Source organism: Podarcis muralis, chromosome 2 (assembly GCF_964188315.1).
Source record: "Podarcis muralis chromosome 2, rPodMur119.hap1.1, whole genome shotgun sequence".
Classification (NCBI taxonomy): domain Eukaryota; kingdom Metazoa; phylum Chordata; class Lepidosauria; order Squamata; family Lacertidae; genus Podarcis; species Podarcis muralis.
Window position 1 is genome coordinate 36,923,158 of NC_135656.1, and position 23,092 is coordinate 36,946,249.

Sequence of the window (23,092 nt, forward strand, 5' to 3'; positions counted from 1 at the left end):
CCACTTTGCTGACCTAGCCCCTGTCTCCAGGTAGGAACAAAACATGTGAAATGAAGAGAAAAGAGAGGAGAGGAGGAGGAGGAGAAGCTGGGCCTTCCCATGAACTCCTACAACATGAAGGGATCAAGCTCATCACCTTTTCCTATCTATGGCGCTGGGAAGAAAACCAGGCTAAGCATTGCCAAAAAACCTTTTATGGCCTGTTTTGTTCACCCCCCCTTCCCCAGGTCAAAGAGGAACTCACAGGACCAAGACAGTAGGGCTTTTTGCTTCAATTGGGCAAAAGTTTAGGCTGGCCCTGAATAAGGCAAGCTATTTATTGTTTGGAAACAAATCTTACCTTTACAATACAAGCACAGGTGTTCATTTGTAATAAGATGCATCATATGAAAAGGGCATGATCAAGAAGGCCACTTGGGAATTTAGAGATGGGCAATAAGGACACAATTTGTTGCTGCCCCCTGTTTTCCCAATTGAGTCCACTTGCACCTATGGATCCCAGGGTGGCTGAACAAAGCAAGATTGCTGACAGCATCTTGAAAATTGCTGGGTATGTGTTAGAAATAATGCAATGGAATTTCAGCCACATATATGTTGACAGTGACCACACTGCCCACTTTCTGCTTCATCAAGACATTTGCTGAGATGGGTAGGCAAAGTTGGGAAGGGAAGGGAGAACAAGGAGAAGTGAAAGACTTTGGTTGTATTGATCAACTTATTTCCAGGAAATGAGAAACACAACATCAGACAAGCTATGCTCTTTATTCCACAACTTCTGTTGATGAAACAGTATAAGCTAGTTTGAATGATGGTCAAAAGCTTTCCTGTTTTCATGAACAGAATTTAGTCCATATGCACCAAGAATTTAGTCCAATATGCACCAAGGCATTGGCATTCTAATTTATGTTTCTCATTTTGAAGTATTTTCAGTGCCAAACATCCCCATTACATATTCATCACTGCCAAACTCTCAGGACAGTTACTGGACTGAAGGAGCACAGTATACAAAAGACATGCGCACACCTATAGGACCATCATTACCACATTGAGCAGAAGCCTTTCAAGAACCTCCTCTCTTTGTGGATAAAGAGGGACTCTAAGTAGAAAGACCATTGGTCGTACCTGCAATGCTAGGTGCGGATGCAATGCTGCTGAAAGAGCTACTGTAGCCGGAGGCACTAAGTGGCCAGGCACTCGATGAAGGCAGCGTGGCATTCTGAGATGATGTTGGGGATGACCCTGCAGAACCAGCAAAGAAGCAACTAAGAAAGATGGGCAGAATGGTGTCTACTGTAGCATATGCAATTCTAACACCGTCATGTGCAAACAGAAACCATGCAAGGTAAGATGCTAACCCAGCCTTGCCTTTGAGGTCTAGGAATGAAATGTTATAGGAAGCATGATCCGATGCAGCAGAACTAAGTACCAAAAAAGGGTGGCACGGTGACAAGGGTAGTTGTGCCCATGCAGAAGGATACATTCTAACTCTCCTTAAACTGTTATTTCCAAGAAGGTGACATTCATTGCCACCGTATCCAGGATACATGAATCGTAGATGAAAAATGTTTATGAAGATGCAGCTATATCAGTTGTGGTGACCCATGTGTCAGAAAGTTAAAAGCATCGTTCTGTGCAAGGCAGGTCAGACAGATGTGCTCATCTCGGCCCCACTTGCCTTCGACAATCCCTGCAACTGTCACCAGCCAATCCCACCCCCTCCAGCTTTGTGGCATGGGATGTTCCCACAAGCCTCAGCAAAATAAGTCACATCACAGGCCAAGGCCAGAGCTGCAGGACCAAATGCCTCCACAAATCTGCCCTGGGAGCCGAGTGTCACGTCTAGTGCTCTGCAGCCACTGTGCAACTGCCACATTCAGGCTATTGAAAACCAATAGGGTGGTCAAGTTGCTAGAAGCCACCTGGAATTATAAATTCTCTTGTAATGCTTCTTAGACAGAGGCACACAAATTACTTTAGAAGTTATTTATATAGTCAGAAGGGCTAAACATGACTTACACACATGGCATCTTGTTGGTATGGGTAACTTATATATGAAGGAAGAATCTCAAGGGGGAAAGCCCAAATAATCGAATCCAATCTAACATTAGCATTACTATACAAGTGGACAACAACTCTATTCTAATAAATTAAGGGACTATCCAAGTTTTCAGATGTGGTGGAGCAAACATCAGCCATTCATCTTAAAGGCTTAAGGATCCCACGGTGAACTCATCTATGGTAGATTGTGTTGTGTGAATATATCCTCTGAGGTACCTTGCTATATTGTTGTGAAGACTAGATGTATATGTGAATGGTTTTTTAAATGAGAGAATCACTCTTCAGTGACTGGTTTGCTGCAATATGTCTTGCTCTTGCACCTAGCATTTTCAGTAATAACACAGGGCCGATCCATATGCTGTGCGGCTGCAGCACCCACATTAATAGGGCTCCCTGGTTTTTATTTCTCTTTAATAGGGCTCCCTGGTTTTTATTTCTCTGCCTGCTCAAACACTGAAAAATATGCAGGCACTGTGATGGGACATCTGTGCATACGTCACATATTCAGCCCCTTCTCTCCAGGCCTTGCAAGTTACTTGTAGTCATAGCGTAAGTATCTTGTATTGGGCAGAGGACAGACTGGACTGGCATGCATGAGATGTACAGAGATGCTCCTTTCTGTCTAACATCCTATCACACCACCTGCATGCATGTCTGTGAGGCTTGGGGGCGGGCAGAGGGGAAGCAGATCTCTTTCGAGCCTAGTTGAGCTTTTTGCCTACATTTGCTACCCCTACAAGAAGATAATGTCCAATGTATATAAATTCAGAAAATGGAAAGTTGATGTTATTTTCTGAGTCTCGAAAAAAGCTGGCCGTTATCTTGTACAAGTATTTCATAACAAGATAACTATACATACTAAAACCAATTGTAACGCAAAGTTGTGTGATAACTTCTGCTCCAGGATCAATGCTCCAGTGAAAAACCAACAGTATAAAACCCACAAAGAAACTGCATGATGCTACATAATGTTTTGTGTATCCCACACTCATGTGGACTGCATCATCCCAGACTATAAGGAAGTCAGTTGAGCAGTCAGTGAGTGTTGCATGAAACCAGTGCTTTAGTTCCCATGAGCATATATATACAGTATACTTGAATGACTCCCATGCTTCCAGGAAATCAGCAAATCAACCTGATTATATGTTCGCCATATATGGTGGTGATCCTGCCTTAGCACATAAGGGGGGGGGAGTTGGATCTATGGAAAATTATGAAAGGAAAATATTACCAAAATTACTTTAAAAGTCTTGGAAGCAGAATGCTTACAGACATTAAGGCAATAAATGTAAGAAGATTATAAGTGGTATACACCTAAATTTTACTCAGAGTAGACCCATTTAACTTAGACCTAACTTAGTCATGTTCATTGATTTCAGTGGGTCTGCCATGAGTAAACTTAGCTGAACACAACCCTATGGCTCAGCTCACATGAATGCACCTCACACGCTTGGGCATTCATTCATTCCCTCGTGTATTTTTATTTCTTCCCATACTTCCTAGTTCTCAGCAAAGCATAGTTTGCCATTTCAACATGGTTTGCCTCCAAACCAGAACTAGAAACCAAGATCAAATGATGGTTTCTAGTTCTGTGTTTGCTAAGAACCAGGAAGTGTGGGAAAGAACTGAAACATCTGAAGAAAGGAAATAATAAGTCAGCCTGAGGCTCATTCATTTAATGAAAAAGCATGGTTTGGCATTACAGCTGAAGTAAGTCAAAGTTGCAGCAATGCAGATACTGTGGTAAAAATACACCAGTGAAAGAGTAAAAGCCTGAGAAGAGAGATCTTGCACTGAAGACACTGGGTAGGTTCAGAGTAACTAAAGCATAATTTAGCAATATGAGAACAAGCCCAATCATTCTGTGGGTTTGCATTCTATCCACTTCTCTTCCAACATGGCTGTGAGGAGGAATTACCATGTCCAAACCAGTGCATCTTAACTATGGTTAGTGACAATAAGCCAACTTTGAACCATAATTTATGAAGCTGGCCTATTTTCACTAACCATAGTTAAGTCTAACCACAGTCTAGTTTTCAAATGATCTCCTTGTGCTTGCATCACAGGGGGAAGAGGGTGAGCCCAAGCCCAAGGGGAATTGAGGCACATTTTAATAACATTTTACTGTGGTTTAACATTATGTCCAAACACAGACAATCTATTTTGGTGTGAAGATTGCAGGTATGATGCCCTCTATCCTCATATACAATGAGAGAAAATGAACTGGAAAAGGTGTGAATCTAAGAACGGTGACCTAGATTTGATGCAGGTAAAGTGGAACTGTCAATGATCATGACAAAAAGGCATGACAGAACATTCAATATGCATTGAGGGCAAATAGCTGTAATACAGAAACAGCTGTGGATGAAGATTTGTCCGCAACCTCTAGCAGAAGGCATAGTCATTAATGACTGTAAGAAGACATCTCTGGCAATGCATTCACAGCTGTGCTCATGCCAGCTGCTGAAAGAACAACACTCAATACTGAATGTACAGGGTATTTTTGTATTACTAACAGAGAACCTGAACATCCAGGCAACATGTATAAGATAGATAAAATTATGGTAGTAAGTATGCATACGAAGATGTGCTGATAAATAGGCATCAGGGTGCCTCAGCTAGTTGCAAAGTCACAGGAATTATGTCAACCATACTAAAATTAAATTTGCATTCCAAAAATGCAGATACTTTTTCATTGTGCAATAGAATAACCAAGAAGCAACACATAAACAAAACAAGTTTCCATGTTATTCTATATGTGCATTCTGATGCTGAGCCCTGAGAGTCTTAGGAATGCTTCAAATGTTAGAAAAATCTTGTCATCTACAAAAGGCTTCACTGTTCACAGTCCTGTGCAGTACAAATATATCCTGCTCTTTTCATCACCTTGGTTTCCCCATCCAGAACAATCTACTGTCCTTCTATTACCCACACTTTTCCTTTCAAAAGATTGGTCGGAGACAATTCAGTTTCTAAATCCACTTTAAACTGTGGGTCAAATGATGCTTGGAGGTTAGTACTAATTTGCCTAATTTTGATGGCAAACTGTGGTTAGAGGAAGCTCTAAAACAGAAAAGGGAATCATAACTCTTTTGGGGTGGGGTGATGAAGGACTGGAATGTGATTTCTGAACCATGAACCTGGCCACTTCATTATTGAGGAGTCCACATGTATAAATGTTCACAGAATTATACAAAATAGATATTTTCCGTAAGTTTTTCTGGTTTCCATAATATTTTACAACATCAATTTCTACTTTACAGTATGAAAACAGCTTTGCCTATGGGATGAATAGCTTCTGCATTAAGGTATGCATTAAAACAGGGCTGTACAACTTCTAATTATAGTTTGGAGTTCAGTCAAACTGAAGGCTACTTTTATATTTTTACTAATGCAAGAGTATTACATCATATGGTTAATAACTGAAACTCATCTTTCTTGAAAATTTTAATGCTGCATTTTCTTTAACCCATTCTCTGTTAACCACTTTTCTTTCTATACTGGGAAACAACATACTTTATTCTTTCTTTGAATCCTGTATTTTTCTGCTTCTCTATTCATAGGTGTTTCTGCCATTACTCCCTTATTTTTTTCTATGCTTCCTATAGCACTCTTCTTCCCCCTGTACAGATCTCTTAGTATCCAAATTTCCATTTCCCCCCTACAACTTATGATTCCTCTCCCCCACTCCACAAGTCTACACTCTCATTACCATCTCTCCCCCCTCATTTCCCCCTCTGCCTTGTGGCGTTTGATCCCTCAACCAAAGTAATGCTCAGCAGTGAAATAATCTCAGAATCAAATTAGATGTTTCTGGGTTGTTGTTGTTGTTGTGTTGTTGTTTTTAACAGTTTAAGAGCGGGTCCAGGGTGTTTATCTGTCATGAATCCAATTAGGATGCTGGTACTGGGGGAAAGCAAGGAGCTAACACCTAATGAAAATTGCCCCTCATCCACTGAAGCTGTTATTTGCTGCCATATAGTACCTGTATGTCTTCATGATGATAGAAACAGAATCTTGGAAATGAGTTATAATTGTGAAAATGGTGGAAGGAAAAGGAAACCCCCTTTCCTTTCTGCCAGGAAATGATAGAAACCCCACACCAGCACCTCAGTAGCTCAGTTATTTCCACTGCACACTCCACAGTTGCCATTAAACTGTTAAAAAGGAGCTGGAGAGCTAATCATAGATCATGTCTAGCTGCACTCATAGAATGCAAAAGGGTCATTCAGTGCAGCTGGGTGGGTGAATAAGCTGGAAAAATCTGGCACCAGTTCCATCTTGGAATCTAGGGAGAAAAGGGCCAAGGCAAATGTAGTGGTGCATGCATCCTTTCAAACACCCCCCCCCCCATCTTTGATGGATTTTCAAGGCTCCCACAAATATGAGGCAAAGGACCACAAATAATGGCTATTTTGAATTCCCTTAAATTCCAAAGGGATGCCACCAGGCAGGAAAGGGAGATACACTAAGTTCACTGGCCTTATGATTTACAGCCTGGGTTGAGAAGAACGGTATTACAGTACATGTAGGTAACAAAAGGCAGAGAGCTTTGTACATACATGCAAATGTCTACTGCTGACTGTAATCTCTTATTCTTATGTGTCTAACTTCTATGTAAAATCTACATAGATGGCGTAATGGAGACAAACAATTATTTTTTCCAGCCGACAAATCCAAGAACATAGCTGAAAAATACACCCAAACGTACAGAACTTCTAAGGACAAAACTGATTCATAGTCATCCTTGAAGATAGGGAGTGAAACAGCTCAATCTATAACAGGGAGGCCTGTTAAATGTAAATTACCAACACAACTATACTCCAGTTAGTATTGTTGCTACATGACTTCCACCGGGCAGTGAAAGTCACTTCAATATAAGCTAGGCATCTTCAGATGCAGCGCTTGTTTCTGCTACTTTAGAAGCCAGTTAGTAGAGTCAATAGCCTGGTGTTTGAGGAAGCTCAGATAAAGATGTGACAAAGAACATTCACTATATAGGGCCTCTATTTTTATTTTTATATATATTGCCTGCTTCTGGGTTTAGTGATGAGTCAGCCCATTTTCTCATCACAAATGACACCCCATATGAGATTTATGATATTCACTTTCTTGTTAACAGGACAGCTGCTTGTAACTGGATTATGACTTCACAGCTGTAATGTACAGGAAAAAGGAAATCTTTACTGAAGCTCAAGAGTGACATAGCAACTTCTGATGAACATGGAAGACTTGTCCACTAAACTAAAACTTGTACAGGCTTAAAATTTCAAAGATGATGATGAAGTCTTCAAATGATACCCTTACAGGTCAAAGTCAAAATAAATCAAAACTGAAGGCAGATGTTCAAGCAGAAACAGCTATTATGAAATACAGTAGATATTCAGGCACAGTTTTGAGTTGCATGAGTATAAGGACCAAAACTAGACATGACATTTAGTGATGTGCATCTTTCTCTATTTGACTTAAAAATAAGATAAAATTCAGCACTAGGAGGTTGTGAATTGAAAGCAGAGAGGAAGGGGCGGCTTAGTCATTCCCCTGTCTGGCTCAGCCTTTCCCACAAGTTGAAAGAACAGCTGTAAGGGAGTGATTTTTTGGGTGGGAAAGCAGCCAGCAGAGAAGGTTTACATAGGGCTGTTCCCTGCTATTCTGCTAGTTAAACTGGTAGCCACCCAAGGCTGTTTATAGCTTAAAAACTAAATGCTTAGGGAACAAATACAATTGCAAATTATGTCAATTCTGGTCATGAGTACAGATGGCTTTCAGACTTGGGTATACTATAAAAACACAGAAGTTGAAGAGAAAGGAAGGGAAACAATAAAGGCAACATGACACATGGATATTACTCTACCTCCACTCTTGAGTAGATAGCGATTAACATCTTGTATGGTGGTGTTAATAGTTGGCCCTGTTGGAACACTTCCTGGTGTAACGTCAGGATCATTCTCAGGGTCAATGTTCTGCAATCCTTTCCATGGTACCCCAGGATGAAATTCTGTTTGGGGGGAAATCAGATGACATCACATTTCTTACCAAGATCCACATGCGTGGGAAAAGGTACCATTGCGCAGAAGATGAAACCAGGTACACAACTCTCTGGTGATGGAGTGGGCATTTTGATAAAAAGTTTAAGAAAAACATTTTATAAGGGAGGTTTGGATGGATGGATTTTGTTGTCCAAATTCAGTGCTAGTATCAGGCAGGTAGGAAGTTTTATCCCAGTTCACACCAGGATAAAACATTTTATGTGCCTGCATGCCTCGCCCAACAAAAGCGTGGCAAAATGTTCCTCATACTTTCATCTTACGGAAGACTACACCTGGAATGAGCTGAACTAGTATGTTAACATTTGGATACTGAAAGCATTGCCTCAGTAAAGGGGTTTGTATCACATTTCAGATACCTTCAAGCTCTAAAAGCTAGAATACATATTTTTTTTGTTACCTGGTGGCCAGTTGATACTGGAGCCGTTGGAGATTTTATCACTATCAGATTTGGCACGTGACCAGCTGTGAGGAACGGCTACAGGAGGACTAGCTGGTGACTCGTTGTTTTGAATCAGATCATACCGGCCATAAGAGTCATCAATGGAGGACTTTCCTGGAGGACCAATACTCAGACCTCCAGGGATAGCACCTAGAATAAAGGTGGGATGACAGCACAAGATTATTAAGAGCATGGTTAACATTTGGCTCCTTCTCTTATTGGTAGTCACTATAATTAGCAAAGCAAAGTATCTGTAACAGATCTGTAACAGTGGCCAGTTAAGTGAAAGATAGCAGGTTAAACTGGGGCTGAAAGGTAGCTAACACAGTTCAAAAGTTATGTATCAAAGATACGTGAGATTAAAGCTGCTACTGGGTGTAAATCTCACTGAACACACAGTGGGACCTGTTTCGAACAAACCTGCATGGGACAGATTTGCTACTGATAAAACTGTCAAGTAAAGTTAAAACAAAAGGACTCTAATGAAAAATGTAAGATACACAACATGGTATTTTGCTGAGTGTCAGCAAAAGCATTTTGCTATATGGATCATTAAGATCCTTAAAAATCTTACCAATATACTCACAAAACATAAATGTTTTTAAAGAGCACAGTATTAGCTGTGAGTTTAGAAAATGGGAGTTTGAAACAAGAGCAGGGAGCTAAAACAGGTTTCTCTCAGTATTGGATTAAAATGTATAATGACACTAAGGGCAATACTGAATTTTCACTTCTGCTCTGCCTACAGTTGTAGTCTGCATTCAATTTACATTAATGTGATGAATTCCAAACACAGTTGGTAGGTATTTTGCACTCTCTTTGGGGTGTGCTTTTTTGGAAACTGCTCACCTAAGTGAACCTCCGCCCCTGCCAACTTCTCTTAACATCTCATAAAGTTTAAGATTTAAGGATTAATGAGAAAAATATAACACATGTGTAATTTAATTTTCTAACTGTGCATTCTATGCTTACCTGTTTGGAGATTAAATCTGATTGAGTTCAGTGGGGCATACTTCCCAGTAAATGGATATAAGACTAGCCTAAGCCACTCAAAAGTCGAGATGCTTGATGTTCTGGACTTTTCAAACTGATTTTCCCTTCTTGGTTTTTAGGCCATTAACATTTATTATGACCAATAATATAAGCAATGAAATCAGTATGAGCAGTAATATGTGTGTGGGGGGTGTGTGGTGGGAATTACAAGAATAAGATATTTGCACATACAAATGTTCCATTGAGAAATTTATATTCTGTTAAGTACTTTGCAATGCCCATTGCTAACCTGGGGTGGGGGGAAAGAATACAGTGGTACCTCAGGTTACATATGCTTAAGGTTACAGACTCCACTAACCCAGAAATAGTACCTCGGGTTAAGAACTTTGCTTCAGGATGAGAACAGAAATCGTGCTCCGGCAGTGCGGCGGAAGCAGGAGGCTCCATTAGCTAAAGTGGTGCTTCAGGTTAAGAACAGTTTCAGGTTAAGAACAGACCTCCGGAACGAATTAAGTACTTAACCCGAGGTACCAATGTATCGGAAAAACGTGGAATCTTGCAATTGGACTTGATGTATTTAGAACGATGACACATACCGTGCTTGCTAGGATTCTGGTCAAGTGGAGAAGCAGCACTGGAGAGATTATCCATTGAGTTGGGATGTGTCCACTGAGGAAGGCGAGATTGGGACTGAGAAGTGTCCTTCACTGACAAACCACCAGGAATGTCCATGCTGTTTACATTCATGTTTGGGTTCAGTCCAGCTAAGAGGAAGTAGGCAGGCTATTAAGAAACCCTTAATCCCCAATTCTTGGCATTTAATCACACTTTAAGCTGAAATCACAAGCTAATCTTTTTACGTCTACAAGTAATGCAAACATGGCTTAAAGCAGCAAGGGCCCAAGAAGTAAATTGGGAGGGACAATATATTACAACCACCAAGTATCTTACAACCACCTAAACTGGTAACCTAGCACTACATTTTCTGTAAGTTAATTTAAGACTTAAGTTGTTTTGTTCTGTCAGTCCTAAACCGTCTACCATTCAGACTCATTCAGGGATCCTGGATTCTAATATTATACAAGATAAAAAGAGTATAAGTGCTGCCTGAGTTTTGTTATACTCTGCTTCTGAAGTTTTTAACACTGTGCCATTTTTTGATGTTGTTATGGTTCAGTTTTAATGGTATTATTATTATTATTATTATTATTATTATTATTATTATTATTATTAGCTGCCAGAGAACTTTGTTTTTGGGTAGCATATTAATAAAGATAATAAGTAATTTGGACACAGTTGCCAAATTAGTTAAGAAGCAGAGGTATGCAGGAGAAAGGATTCCAGACTGAAGCAGGTTAAATCACTGTATGTATACATAATTAGGTAATTTACATCCTTCTGAACAGGTCCTTAAATAACTGCACATACCAAGGGGGTAAGGAGCAAAGGTGTTCGGTGAAGACTGTTGCTCTTTGGTCTGCAGGTCAGATAGGCCAGGAGCCTGGGGATGGGGTGAAAAGTTATCCATGGCTGATTTGCCTGCAGGGGGGTGCAAAGATAGATGTGGAGGGGGTGGCTGCTGCTTCATAAGCAGGGCCTGGGCCAGCTGGCGCTGGTGCTGCTGGATCTGCTGCTGCATGTTATTGATTGTACGTGCAACCTGGCAGCAAGGAAAAAATAAAACAAAGTAAGCAAATGCTAGATGGAACAAAGGTTTGTGGCACTTTATCTAGAACCACTCAGCAGACAGTGAATTCAATAGATTAAGAATTAGATGCATCCCAGACATGGTAAGAGAAACTGAAGTCTGTCAGCCCCGTGTGTGATTTATGTCTGCATTAAAGCGTGCAGCACAGTAGATTTCCTTCACAAATAAGCTTTTTCTTGTAACATGCTAGACTCTTTAGAGGCTTTACATTTGGAACTGGGTCAACAAGTTGCACCTACTTGCTGCTCCTGTTGTCTGATGGGTCCGGAAACATTACGCTGAGCCTGTAACATCTGCTGCTGGATTTGTAAACGTTGGTACGCCTGCAAGTTGAGAAAAAGAAGAAGTCTAAGGTCACAGTGTGAAGAAGCCCAATGGCCTCACTGCAACTGCATTAAATAACATGTGAAACAAATGCATGTTCCCAAAGCCCTCCTTGCAGGAAGTAACAGACCCAGAGACAGAAGTCAGCTCAGATCAAGAGTGCAAACAATACATGGCCAATTAAAGCTATTTAAAACGTGATGAGGAAAAGGCATCATCAACTGAATGATTGTTCAAGAAAATGTAAACACGGAGATGCAAATAGAGTGTTGTTAGCATGTGAGAGAACTAATCACAAAGGCCCAGGTTAGACAAAACATTTAATCAGGGTTCATGCTAATTCTGCTCTCTTAATCCTGGTTTAGAACTCAAGTTAACAAGAACACTGTGGTGCAGAGGTTGCCCACAAGGTGCTTGTTGAAGGTCTTAATAAATATCCCCTTAAAAAACCCCTCAGACATTTTGCCTTTCTTGTTCAATTCTGTCTGCACGACTCCACCTCTCCTACACTGAGCATGCCCCCTTAAACATGCCCACATCTCACTGGGTGCCAAGTTGCTCTCTGTGAGCAAGTGTAGCGGTGGCTGATGTATGTACTTTCCCCCCTTTGATGGGGTGGCTACTGGGAGAGGGGCATGCCACACCATTCTGTCTCCTTTTCCTCTCTTTTTCCTTGGTAGCAAGGTATGTCATGCCCCCACTCCCACAGTTATTTGGTATTATGCTACATCTCCACAGCAGCCATTTTGTGTTAGGGCCTGTCCTCCTGGCAGCCATTTTGTGACTGACATCCCTAGCACTTTCTCAAAATTCCAAGTGTGTCTACTTGCCCAAAAAGATTAGAGAACCTTTAGCATGTCAAACTAAGCCCTGGAGCACACATACATTGAGCTGATACCAGTGGAATTCATCTGTTGCCTACCTGAAACCCTCTATACAGTCATACCTCATGTTATGTCTGCTTCAGGTTACGTTCTTTCAGGTTACGTCCCGCAGCAACCGCGGCAAAGGGTTATTTCCTGGTTTCACCGCTTGTGCATGCGCAGAAGTGCAAAATGACGTCATGCGCATGCACAGAAGCAGCAAATTGCAACCGCGCATGCGCAGACGCGCTGCTGTGGGCTGCACACTTTTCATGTTGCAAACGGGCCTCTGGAACGGATCCCGTTTGCAACCAGAGGTACCACTGTACTATGGTTCAAACCATACATTCACACCTGGCCTCTGGCTAGGGCTTAAGCTTATTTAAGGTATTTATACCACTGTTGTTATGTCTGCACATACTTCTGTATGCTCACAAAACTGAAATAAAAAGAAGTTCTATATTTATAACATGGGGCAGTTTTCTCAAAACCTAAGATTAGTTGTTGCCCTTGGGTACATTGAATTCTACACTGGTATCTTAATATCTGGAAGACTGGGTCCTAGAAAAATTTGGTTTGCAATAACTTTGAAAGGTTTGCAATAAAATACATGCATATTAAGGGCATGACTGATTGCACAAATGAATGGAAATAATGCTCCATTGCATCTACTGGTGAAGAAGTATTGCAGAACATCAATTTTATTAGATTAGCATACAATACAAAAACAACAACACAGGAATCTATCAGAAATATTGTAGAATTTTGAGTAATAGTAGTGGTACCAGAGGTTTTTTTTTGAGGTTACAGTCCTATACATGTGTTTCAAAAGTTAAGTTTAGAACAATCCAATGGTAATGAGCAAAGAATTTAGTCTTTATCATACTGGAAGTATCAAGCAACTTTTAAGATTCAGGTAGGTATATAAATTCATTTTCAGAACCAAGTCTAATCATCATTTCTGAAGTGAACATGCCCATTCATGTGGCTTTAAATGCAAGATTTTCTTTCTGGATTTATAGCTTTCTCACTGTGGCTTTTAACTCACCAGCTGCAGCTGATAGAGCTGGTTCAACATCGTCATATGCTGAGGATTAATTGGCGAGGTTAATAGTGCAGGATTGAGACCAATGTTTTTTGCTGCAAACTGCAAAAGCTGTGCTTGAACCTGGAGAAAAAGAATGTAAGAGGTGAATATTCATTACTACAGTGATTAGTAATGACCTTAGTTATAGGTCTGAACTCCTTGCAGAGTTGAAACAAGACAATTCCAAAGAAAGTGGTTTTTAGGTTACTTGCTGTGATTTTTGTTTAATAGAAAGCTATGTGTAGAAGTTGAAAGCAAACACAACATATCACAGCAAAATAAACCTTCATTCCAGAATTGCTCATCCTTTCTAAACCTGACACATAAAATATAAATACTTGAGAGTTGTATCCAACCAAGTCATTGTATGTGTCTAACAACTTCTGCAAGTGCCACACAAATTCCTCTCCCTCTTCTCCCCCCAGAACTGCTCCAGAGGGTTGAGGGAACTCCCAAGGCAGATTTGGGGTGTGTGCAGGGGCAGGAAAGGGAGAGGAAGTTCCACCCTGTTCACAAAAGTCATTCCACACATGCAATGATTTAGTAGGGTACAACCTGAGTCACTAATAACTTTCCCACAACATGCTATTTTTTGTAATTCAAATAAACTGGCATGGCAACTTAAAAACTCTGTGGCATTTCTCTACACATGGTGCCTTTCATAGAAGTATATTGTGTAAGTGTGGTGGTGTCAATATTTTATGTTGCATTATTCCAACTGGCACTATCAGCCATCTCTAGGTGCAGATAACTTTAAGAATATATTATTTTTTCTTCCATTTAAGTGTTCCACTCAATATGCATTAGTTATGGCACAGAAATGGCCATCGCCAGGGATACAACCATTTTTGCAAAACTGAGGAGCCGGTGAGGAGGAGAAACCTGCCTCCTGACCTTACCGACAACCCAAGTGCTAACCGCTAGGCCCTTGTTTTCCAACTGCCAGTGGTTAACGACACCTGGGTTTGCATCCCTGGCTATCACTAATGCTACAGAGCTCAATCTAACCTGAGGGGAGAGAAACTGAGGCACTTGAGCACGAAGACTAGGCTGGGATGAGTTAAGAGGTTGCACTGGCGGTTGCTGCGGCTGTTGCATGGTCCTGGCTTGTGCTGCTCCGCTATTGCCAAACATACCCAGATTGCCACTCGGTATCTGTGGGATGACAAGGTTAGAAGATTTAAGTTTCACAATTTTATAGCTTGTGACAGTCACTGTAGTCTAGCTCAAGACATTAGCAAACAAAGGAGCTCTCATGCAGATTAGCAGCAGGTGAAGCGTTTAAAGCAGTGATGGCCAAACCTGGCCCTCCAGCTGTTTTGGGACTACAATTCCCATCATCCCTGACCACTGGTCCTGTTAGCAAGGGGTGATGGGAGTTGTAGTCCCAAAACACCTAGAGGACCAAGTTTGGCCACCACTGGTTTAAAGTATAGCAAACTGAAACATCAGTAGGCATGTACCATCGGTAGGAGTTTGGTACAAATACATCAGTTGACCTAAATTACTCACGCAGCCAACCATGTTCACTTTGTGGAAGCAGCTTCCTCTGGAAAGATGATGGTGCGTACAAAACTGCACCTCATTCTGTCAAACCATGGCAAATGCCCCTAGAAGGAGGCTAGCAATGATGCCACTGAAAGTGCTGCAACAGCATGGGGATCTGCTATAGAAAGGCAATGCAAGCAACTGGATGCAGATACAAATAGCCACCCTTAAAGGTAGTTGCATGTCTAAAGCAGGCTTAAATTTCGCTTTCAAAATGAGTCAATCATAAACTACATGTATGTGAATTAACTTTATCTAGGAAGTGACTTTTTTCCTGGACATATAGTGTAAAGCTTTCCCCTCTAGTTTCAGTAAAAAAAAATTAAAAATACGTTCACGTGTGGAATGTATGACATAAAAATATAGATTTGGGTACTGGAATGCATTTGGGCATCCTGCTTGACCATTGTTTGCTCTTCCTAATGGTCGTGCCTGAGCAGAAAGGAGGCAGCTTCTTCATATTATGCTAAACTATAGTTAAGTGTGATGTCCAAATGTGGCCAAAGTAAAAATGAATTACTATTATTCTAATAAGTTTGGGTCAACATTCCAGCTTATCCTTTTATCACCTTCGCTTTAAAAACAGAAACAAAAACCACTTGTACCATGTAGTTTCCTGATTATCAACTATGACACACAGTTCCAATGTTTGGGGCTTTTTAGCTCATGCAAAAGGCAACTGGGGCATGTGGAACAAATTACATATGGTGTCGAGAAACTGGATAGTCTCACAGTATTAGAACCCGGGATAATCCATTGAAGCTGAATGGTAGGAGATTCAAGACAGACAAACTTCTTTACACAGTGATTGATGCCACCCTGGATAGCTTAGAGGGTGAATAGACAAATTCATGGAGCATAAGACTATCAATAGCTATACTGTACATTATCGCCAATCTCCAATATGCCTCTGAATACCAGTTACAGGGGAACAGGAGAGTGCTAAGGAACTTCTGTTTTGCTTGTGGGCTTGGCCACTGTAGGAACAGGATGCTGGCATTTAACAATACCTAGCCAGCTCAAATACAGTGGTACCTCTGGTTACGAACGCTTCTGGTTACGGATGCTTCGGGTTACCAACTCTGCTAACCCAAAAGTAGCTGCTCCTGGTTGCAAACTCTGCTCCAGGATGTGAAGGGAAATTGTGTGCCGGAGGTGCGCAGACAGCAGGAGGCCCCATTAGCAAAAGCGCGCCTCAGGATAAGAACGGTTTCAGCTTAAGAACGGACCTCCGGAATGAATTAAGTTTGTAACCAGAGGTACCACTGTATAAATAATTTGGTCCATAGGTTTTAGAGGACAGCCTTGACATTATAGTGTAAGCAATGGCAAAAGGGCAAATATTTGGTTTCTCTAGTCAAGTGCTCTATCATCTAGACTTGGAAGCAGCACCAAATGTGTGGATTGGACAGTTAAAAACGAATACTGGTCCTGTTCCACCTAACAAGCACATACTGCAACCAAGAAAGCTTGAGGGTGGGGGAGAAGAGTGATATAAAGGCCCCAGTATAGGGAAACCTTTCAACGTGTATGAGCTGAGAAGGCGAAGAGGAAGTAAGCAAGAGCGGCAAGAGCTATGAGCGGCAAGAAGTATGGTCTGTGTGAGGATGGGAAGGAGGGCCAGTGTGCAGGGACGCTGTGGGATGCACCAGAGGAGAAAAGGAACCAACAACAAGGACGGGGGGAACTGCAGGGAAGCAGGGGCAAGTTCTATAGCGAAGGACCTTTGGGAATCTTGGCGTGCAGTAACAACTGTCATTTGAAATACGCTTCGATGACAAGCTGATTTTTGACTTTTCATTCACTTCTTTACGTTTGAGAAAAAGGAGCCTTAAAATGAAAAGCAAAGCCAAACAAATATCTTGCTGACTAGCAAGCGCAAGCGTGCTGACATTCAAATAACTGTCACTCAAAAGATACCTTACCTGTCTAGAAGAATTCAAGTTTTGCATGCCCAGCCCTGAGGCAATCCCACCCAGGGTCTGATTAGGGAGTGCACTGTTTGAAAGGGGGAGCTTCAGGCTTGGTGAAGGCAAAAATGGTGAAGTAGTGGGCTCTTCCACTAGGCCGCCATCCTGATTGAAAAAAGAAAGGGTGAGCTGTGTGCAGTGTCCAGGTACAGACAGTGCACAGAACAGTTTCCCATGGAAATATAAGTGGAACATGGATGAATAAAAGTTCAAAATATTGTTTAAAAAGGCATGAGGAATATATAATGAAAAGTATGGGGTGGAAGGGAGAAGAAAAAGAGAAACAGAATTTAGATACTGTTTGTCTTTACTTTTCGCTTTGCATTTTGTAAATCTATAACTGAACAGTATTCTGTAGTACGAAAAATGGCAGGCACAAAAAGGGATGCTTGTTGTAACATTTTAAAAATAGGAATGTTACAGGGCAACCGATCCCTTGCCTCAAGAGGAATGGCAAGAACACCCGCACAAGACAGACTTCTGCCTGATCATTACTTCCATGCCCACTTCATTTCCTCTCTTTTCTCTCAATTACAAAATAAAACAAAAGGGGAGGGGTTGGAGGACAAAAGGACATTCAATTCTTCTGAAAACCCTGAAAAGCCTGATTGCATTTTTGGAACACCGCCATAAACCAAAGTGGAAACAGACTTATGAAGAAAGTTAAAAATTACAGGAGTTTCAGAATGCTTTCTTCACTGATACTTTGGTAATATACATAATCAACAATTCCAATTTTAGGTAGTGTTCTAAATTGCAAATCAGCTGTTGAGAAAACTTGTTCCATTAATCTTCTGTGTCATCTACAGTTAGGTACATGACAGACATTAAACTATTTTTAAACATTAGCATAGTAATCAGTATGTAAACAAACATCTGCTATTGAATGCAGGTGTATAACAATTTATTTTTAAATCAGTTACCAATCTGAGGGATGAGGAAGACGACAAGGGGGCTGCTATGTTGACAGTGTCCTAGTCTGAATGCCATGTTTTAGAGCTAATTGGAATTTTCAAAGAATTCTGTATTGTCAACTGCAGCCCCAAGCATATTCCAGTTTATATGCATATAAGTTTCACTGGCATGAGTAGGACGTGAATAAGTGGGCTGAATTTTGTGTCTAATTCTTCAGCTTTGTCATAGCATAAACAAAAACCAAATTGTAACCCACCCAACCCAACCAATTTCCACTTTAAAAATTCCTCAAGAACATCCCATAAATTGGTGAGTTCATACATAACACTTCTTATCCCTCAAGAAATAAGATTATCTCCTCCCTCCCTTGCATGCTCAGAGTCAATTAAGTTTTGAACCAGGCAAGCCATCACCTCAGTGTTGTCAAGCTGGTTTGTGCATATTCTCCAAACTATTACTGGAAATCACAACTTAAAGTTGGTTCCCGGTTCTGGTTTGAAGGTCAGCCACAAACCATAGTTTGCCGATTTGAATGAAATGGCAAACAACAATTTGCCTAAAAGATGGGAAGGAGGAAATGCCATACTAAAGAGGAAGGGGCTTGCACAAAGCTTACTCCCAATCATCCTAACCATGGTTTGGAAGACTGGACACATTATATGTGAAACAATCCAAAATATCAAGAAGAAAACCTTACAGCAGAAGCTTTAGGTGGAGGAGGTTGGGGAAGTAATCTCATCTGTCTATGTCTGTCTAGGTGGCCATCTTCCACTGACCTAATTCTAGGGGTATTCTGCTCTTCCCCCCAAAATGCTTTTTTCTGTGTATAGCTAGTGTCTTTGGGGTTTAATGCAGGATAAACACAGTGGGCCAGTGTGGACATAAGATAACTGTGATATAGTGTTACAAATTCCAACATTCATCAAGTGCTAGTTCAGAAACATCTGCTAATCACAATCCCTTGTTATGTCATACTCGAGAAAACACTGTGCAAATGCTAGTTAGTGAGCAAGAGCAAGCTGGTATCATAAACTACAATTAGACCCTGGGTTTGTCTGAACTAACCAGAGTTCTTAGAGTCTGAACATAACATAATGGTTAATTTAACATCAAAAGAGAAAGTTTTCAATCACCTCTTCTTGTATGCAAGAGGAGAAAAGGTAGAGTGCATAACTTGTGCATGTATTTTTCCCCTTAAAATGTTAAGTGGTATATTAATTATGTAAATAAACAAACATTGTACATGGTTCCTGGGGCTATTGGTTCCTCCCCTTCCTCATGGTTTCCCCCATCCTACTGACAACCTCACAGTATAATAATATAGATGCCTTCTGAAAACTTCTTTATTTCCACAAGCCTACCTAGATGTATAATTTATTTGGGTATATTTGTTTTAATTGTATCTGTGTTTATCTGTGTTTTATTGATAGTTATCATATTATGTTCACTGCTTAGAGGTTTCTCTCTCTCTCTCTCTCTCTCTCTCTCTCTCTCTCTATATATATATATATATATAAAACCCTGAACTGCAGCAATCCATGAAGTTGGCAATCAGCCCCACACATGAGCTCAAAGGCCTAAGTACAGAGTGTAGCAGTTACAAGTTTCTTTAAATAAGAGGCTCTAGCCAGTGGGATATATGTTCCGAGACCCTCAGCTCACATGCGTGCCTGCCTGTCTCAATCTCATTCTCCTCAACACAGCTAGACAAGTAGAACGGTTAGGAAGGGAAGGAGCAGGTTATGTTGGGAGGCACTGAAGATCAATGAGAAAGGAAAGAAAGTAAGTGATAAGAACAGGCATAGGCAGACTCGGCCCTCCAGATGTTTTGGAACTACAACTCCCATCATCCCTAGCTAACAGGACCAGTGATCAGGGATTATGGGAGTTGTAGTCCCAAAACATCTGGAGGGCCAAGTTTGCCTATGCCTGGACAAGAAGGACAAAGTGAGTCCTTGGTGAGGGGAAAGAGGCAACAGTAAGAGGGGTGTGTGTGTGTGTGTGGGTGTGTGTGTGTGTGTGTGTGTGTAGACTTACTTTTGAAACTGAACAGCAGGAGCCACAAGAAAAGAAGGTAGTGTGGGAAAGAGGTGTGTCTGCACACTTTGGGCTTTGGCCCTGCCCATTGCCTTCACATGGTCTTCAGCCACTTTTTCTTCCAATAAATGCAACTCTTCACTTATAAAAGGTTGTCCACCTCAATGCTAAGCTATTCTTTGGCATTACATCTGAACTGGCCTACATTTATGAATGTGCAGTGTATGTGCTGTGGAGCAATTAATATAGAAGTGAGAACAGGGGCTTCTACTGCTACGCTATGCCTGTCTGGAAGAACGTTAGTAAACAAAAGCATTTCTTTCCCGCCCCCACTGGTTTAGTATCACAGACTGCAGCAGGGTGCTGAGCAAAGGTTCTGCCCCTTGTGGAGCCAGATTATTCTCTGATGCTTAAATATCCCCTTCCGCAGGCAAATATTCTACAAGTAAAAGCCTGAAGTCATGTGGAAAAAAATCTCAATTTTGCTGTGTACTTTGCAAATAATTATAGCTTCACGAGTGTATGCATGCTCTTTTGTTAACTTGCTAAAAGCAGTAATTTTACAGCTAATTTGCATCATCTTCCCACCCACCCACTCACTCAGAAGATTATTAAGTGTCAGGGAATAGCCCATGTTCCTAAAAAGGGTGAAATATTGTTCCATGCCAATCAAGCATGAAATATCTGTGGAGTCCTAAATAAACTCCTGCTAATACAAGTTTTTCTGCCGGCTCCTTGTAGAGGCCCATGAAAAGTTTCTTTCTCATCAACCAATGTGATACTTAGTTTAGTGCTGGAAGGTCCTGAGGGAGGACACAGACATTTTCTAATCATATCCCCAAGGTCTTTCAGCTCAACATGTTTCACATTCTGCAAGAATATCCGTCATGCTCCACAAACTGCAGCTTGCATGACAGTAACAGGTTCAAAGATTTCTTCTGTTCAGGTCATGAGCTGTTTGCTATCCTTTCTTGCCTCTTAAGCAGGAATACTTTTCCTATATGTTCCTTCTGCTCAGGATTGGTTTGCTCTAAAAACCAAGGTTCCTATTCACATACAAAATATTGTGGAATGCTTAAAAAGTCATTTGGTCTGAAGTTTGGCCTGAAGAAAGCTAGGACATAGCTGGAAGAAGAAGGGAAAGCATTCCTCAGAAGGGGAAAGTGGCCTTAACACTTCAAAGGCCAAAGAAACAGAAATGAGAATGAAATGTTTTGTTGTGATCCATACTCCATAGTCTGATCCACAACAGAACTTTCAAGTACTGTATTTAGGTGCAATCCACCCCTGCACCTTTATGTGCTAATGCCACATAATAATTATTTTTCCAAGTTATGCTCCTGGTTAACAAGAAAAACTTCCTGATAGTGTCCTATACTAATGGAAAAGGAATTCTGAGCATTTTCAGACTCAAAGGAGCCCTTCTGTTCACCAGCGGGGCAAGTCTGGATGGAACACATGGTATTCATTTGTTGTATTTGCAACCCTTAAAAACACAGAGAAGTGTGATACTGTACCTAGAACTGTAAACTGTAGAAAAGCTGGTCTTTTCATAAACAAATAAAGGCACTTGCTAAGCAATTAATAATTTTAGAAATAAAGTTGGGGATGCATATGATGATTACTTTATCTTGATGTCTCAATTACAGACTCCAAAAGAAGTGTTCTTCCTGGATTCTTATTCTCTGGAGCATTACAAATTGCCATGGCCAGAGATGGGATTTTGGATGTGGTAGATGTGTCAGTGCAATGTTAGTGCATGTGGTGCCCTCCAGATGTTTTTATTCTACAGCTCACATCATCCCTGAGCGTTGGCCATGCTGGCTGGGGCTGATGTGCTTTGGAGCCCAACAACATCTGGATGGCAGCCCATCGGTTGCTCCTGTACTAGAGGGTCTAAGGACAAACCTGTAAGAGAAGCTCCATGTAGTGGCTGGGCCTTTTTTAATTATTAAATGTATTTGGGAAAGTTTAAAATCTATTACTGGTGTCTCTCGATTACTTGGCAAAAGACAAGAGAATTTTTTTTTTTCATATTTCACATATCTACACTGCAAGAGGATGTCTCAGCTCAATATTTATTGTTTATATGGCACCACTGAGGTACAATACTGAGTATAAAAAAGATCTCTGCCTTATGGCAAGAAGGGGAAACCTGTGGCTCTCCAGATGTTGTTGGACTCCAAATCCCATCAGCTACAGGCAGCAGGGCCAGTGGTCAGGAATCATGAGTTGTAGTCTCAACAAGGTCTGGAGGCCCATAGGTTAGCCAGCCCTGCTAGAAAAGGACAGCTGGAAGCAGCAAGTGGCGATATTGTGCTAATGCCAAATGTCTACACCTGCAGATGAAATAGAACATCTCACTCTCCAGTAACTATGCTTTCTTTTACTAGTAAGCTAAGAAGTAAAGGGAGCAGACTCATGAGGCAAAACAGTACATTTACCTGCCCCACCCATATTTCCAGGTTAATCTAACATTTATTGTTTCTTCCCACTCTGCTTCCCGAGTGCTGCACCTACCTTGTCAAGGAAGGTGGGGCGGTCCATGGAAGACTCTTTGGAGATCGGTGGTGGGCGGCAGCCAAGGGGTTTGGTGACCATTCCATTGTAGTCAGCCACACCCATTCCACGCTTGTCCATTTCCACCTTCTTTTCCAGCAGAGCACCTGCAAAAAGTAAACACAATATGAAGACACCAAAGAAAATGAGGGAAATGTCCCTAAATCAAGACAAAATGACTGTTGTGCTGATACAACTACTGCTACACTCCCACTGACATTAATACACTTCATACTTGAAATTTAAAATGCATTTTGTCTTTTAAAACACTAAGATTGGCACTTGATAATTTACAACCAACTCGATCCTTTGATATAATGCTGCTGGGAAAAGTGATGCGAATTTCATTGTAACAGATCAACCCCCGCAGATGTCTATTTCAGTTACAAAAATACTTACTCATGGCCTGATCTAGATTCATACTGTTACTCTTCAAGGCCTCTTCTGCTGGCTCTCTCTGCAAAAATGAGAAATTGCGTTTTTTCACAACTATGAAACACAATGTAGATTTTACAAGAACTGTAAAACAGGTGCAAGGGGA

General features: G+C 41.1%; 1 protein-coding gene and 1 long non-coding RNA gene across 11 annotated transcripts in view; one reads left to right on the plus strand and one right to left on the minus strand.

The window, feature by feature from the left end:
- TNRC6C (trinucleotide repeat containing adaptor 6C) overlaps positions 1-23,092 on the minus strand; it is a 116,211-nt gene that overhangs the window by 9,868 nt on the left and 83,251 nt on the right. For 6 of the 10 annotated variants that reach the window (XM_077924247.1, XM_028717046.2, XM_077924244.1 and 3 more), the window contains 11 exons: positions 22,951-23,008; positions 22,513-22,658; positions 16,996-17,145; positions 14,531-14,677; positions 13,484-13,603; positions 11,488-11,571; positions 10,969-11,200; positions 10,137-10,304; positions 8,506-8,697; positions 7,913-8,056; positions 1,123-1,239 (listed from right to left, as the gene is read on the minus strand). In XM_077924247.1, coding sequence (XP_077780373.1) covers positions 1,123-1,239; positions 7,913-8,056; positions 8,506-8,697; positions 10,137-10,304; positions 10,969-11,200; positions 11,488-11,571; positions 13,484-13,603; positions 14,531-14,677; positions 16,996-17,145; positions 22,513-22,658; positions 22,951-23,008 — 1,558 coding nt within the window. The remainder of the gene's footprint in view (positions 1-1,122; positions 1,240-7,912; positions 8,057-8,505; positions 8,698-10,136; positions 10,305-10,968; positions 11,201-11,487; positions 11,572-13,483; positions 13,604-14,530; positions 14,678-16,995; positions 17,146-22,512; positions 22,659-22,950; positions 23,009-23,092) is intronic. The other 4 variants (XM_077924252.1, XM_077924246.1, XM_077924248.1 and 1 more) reach the window with 3 other exon arrangements.
- LOC144326934 (uncharacterized) lies at positions 5,266-7,399 on the plus strand. Its single transcript, XR_013391840.1, has 2 exons — positions 5,266-5,366; positions 7,181-7,399. It is a non-coding gene; the product is annotated as an uncharacterized LOC144326934 (long non-coding RNA).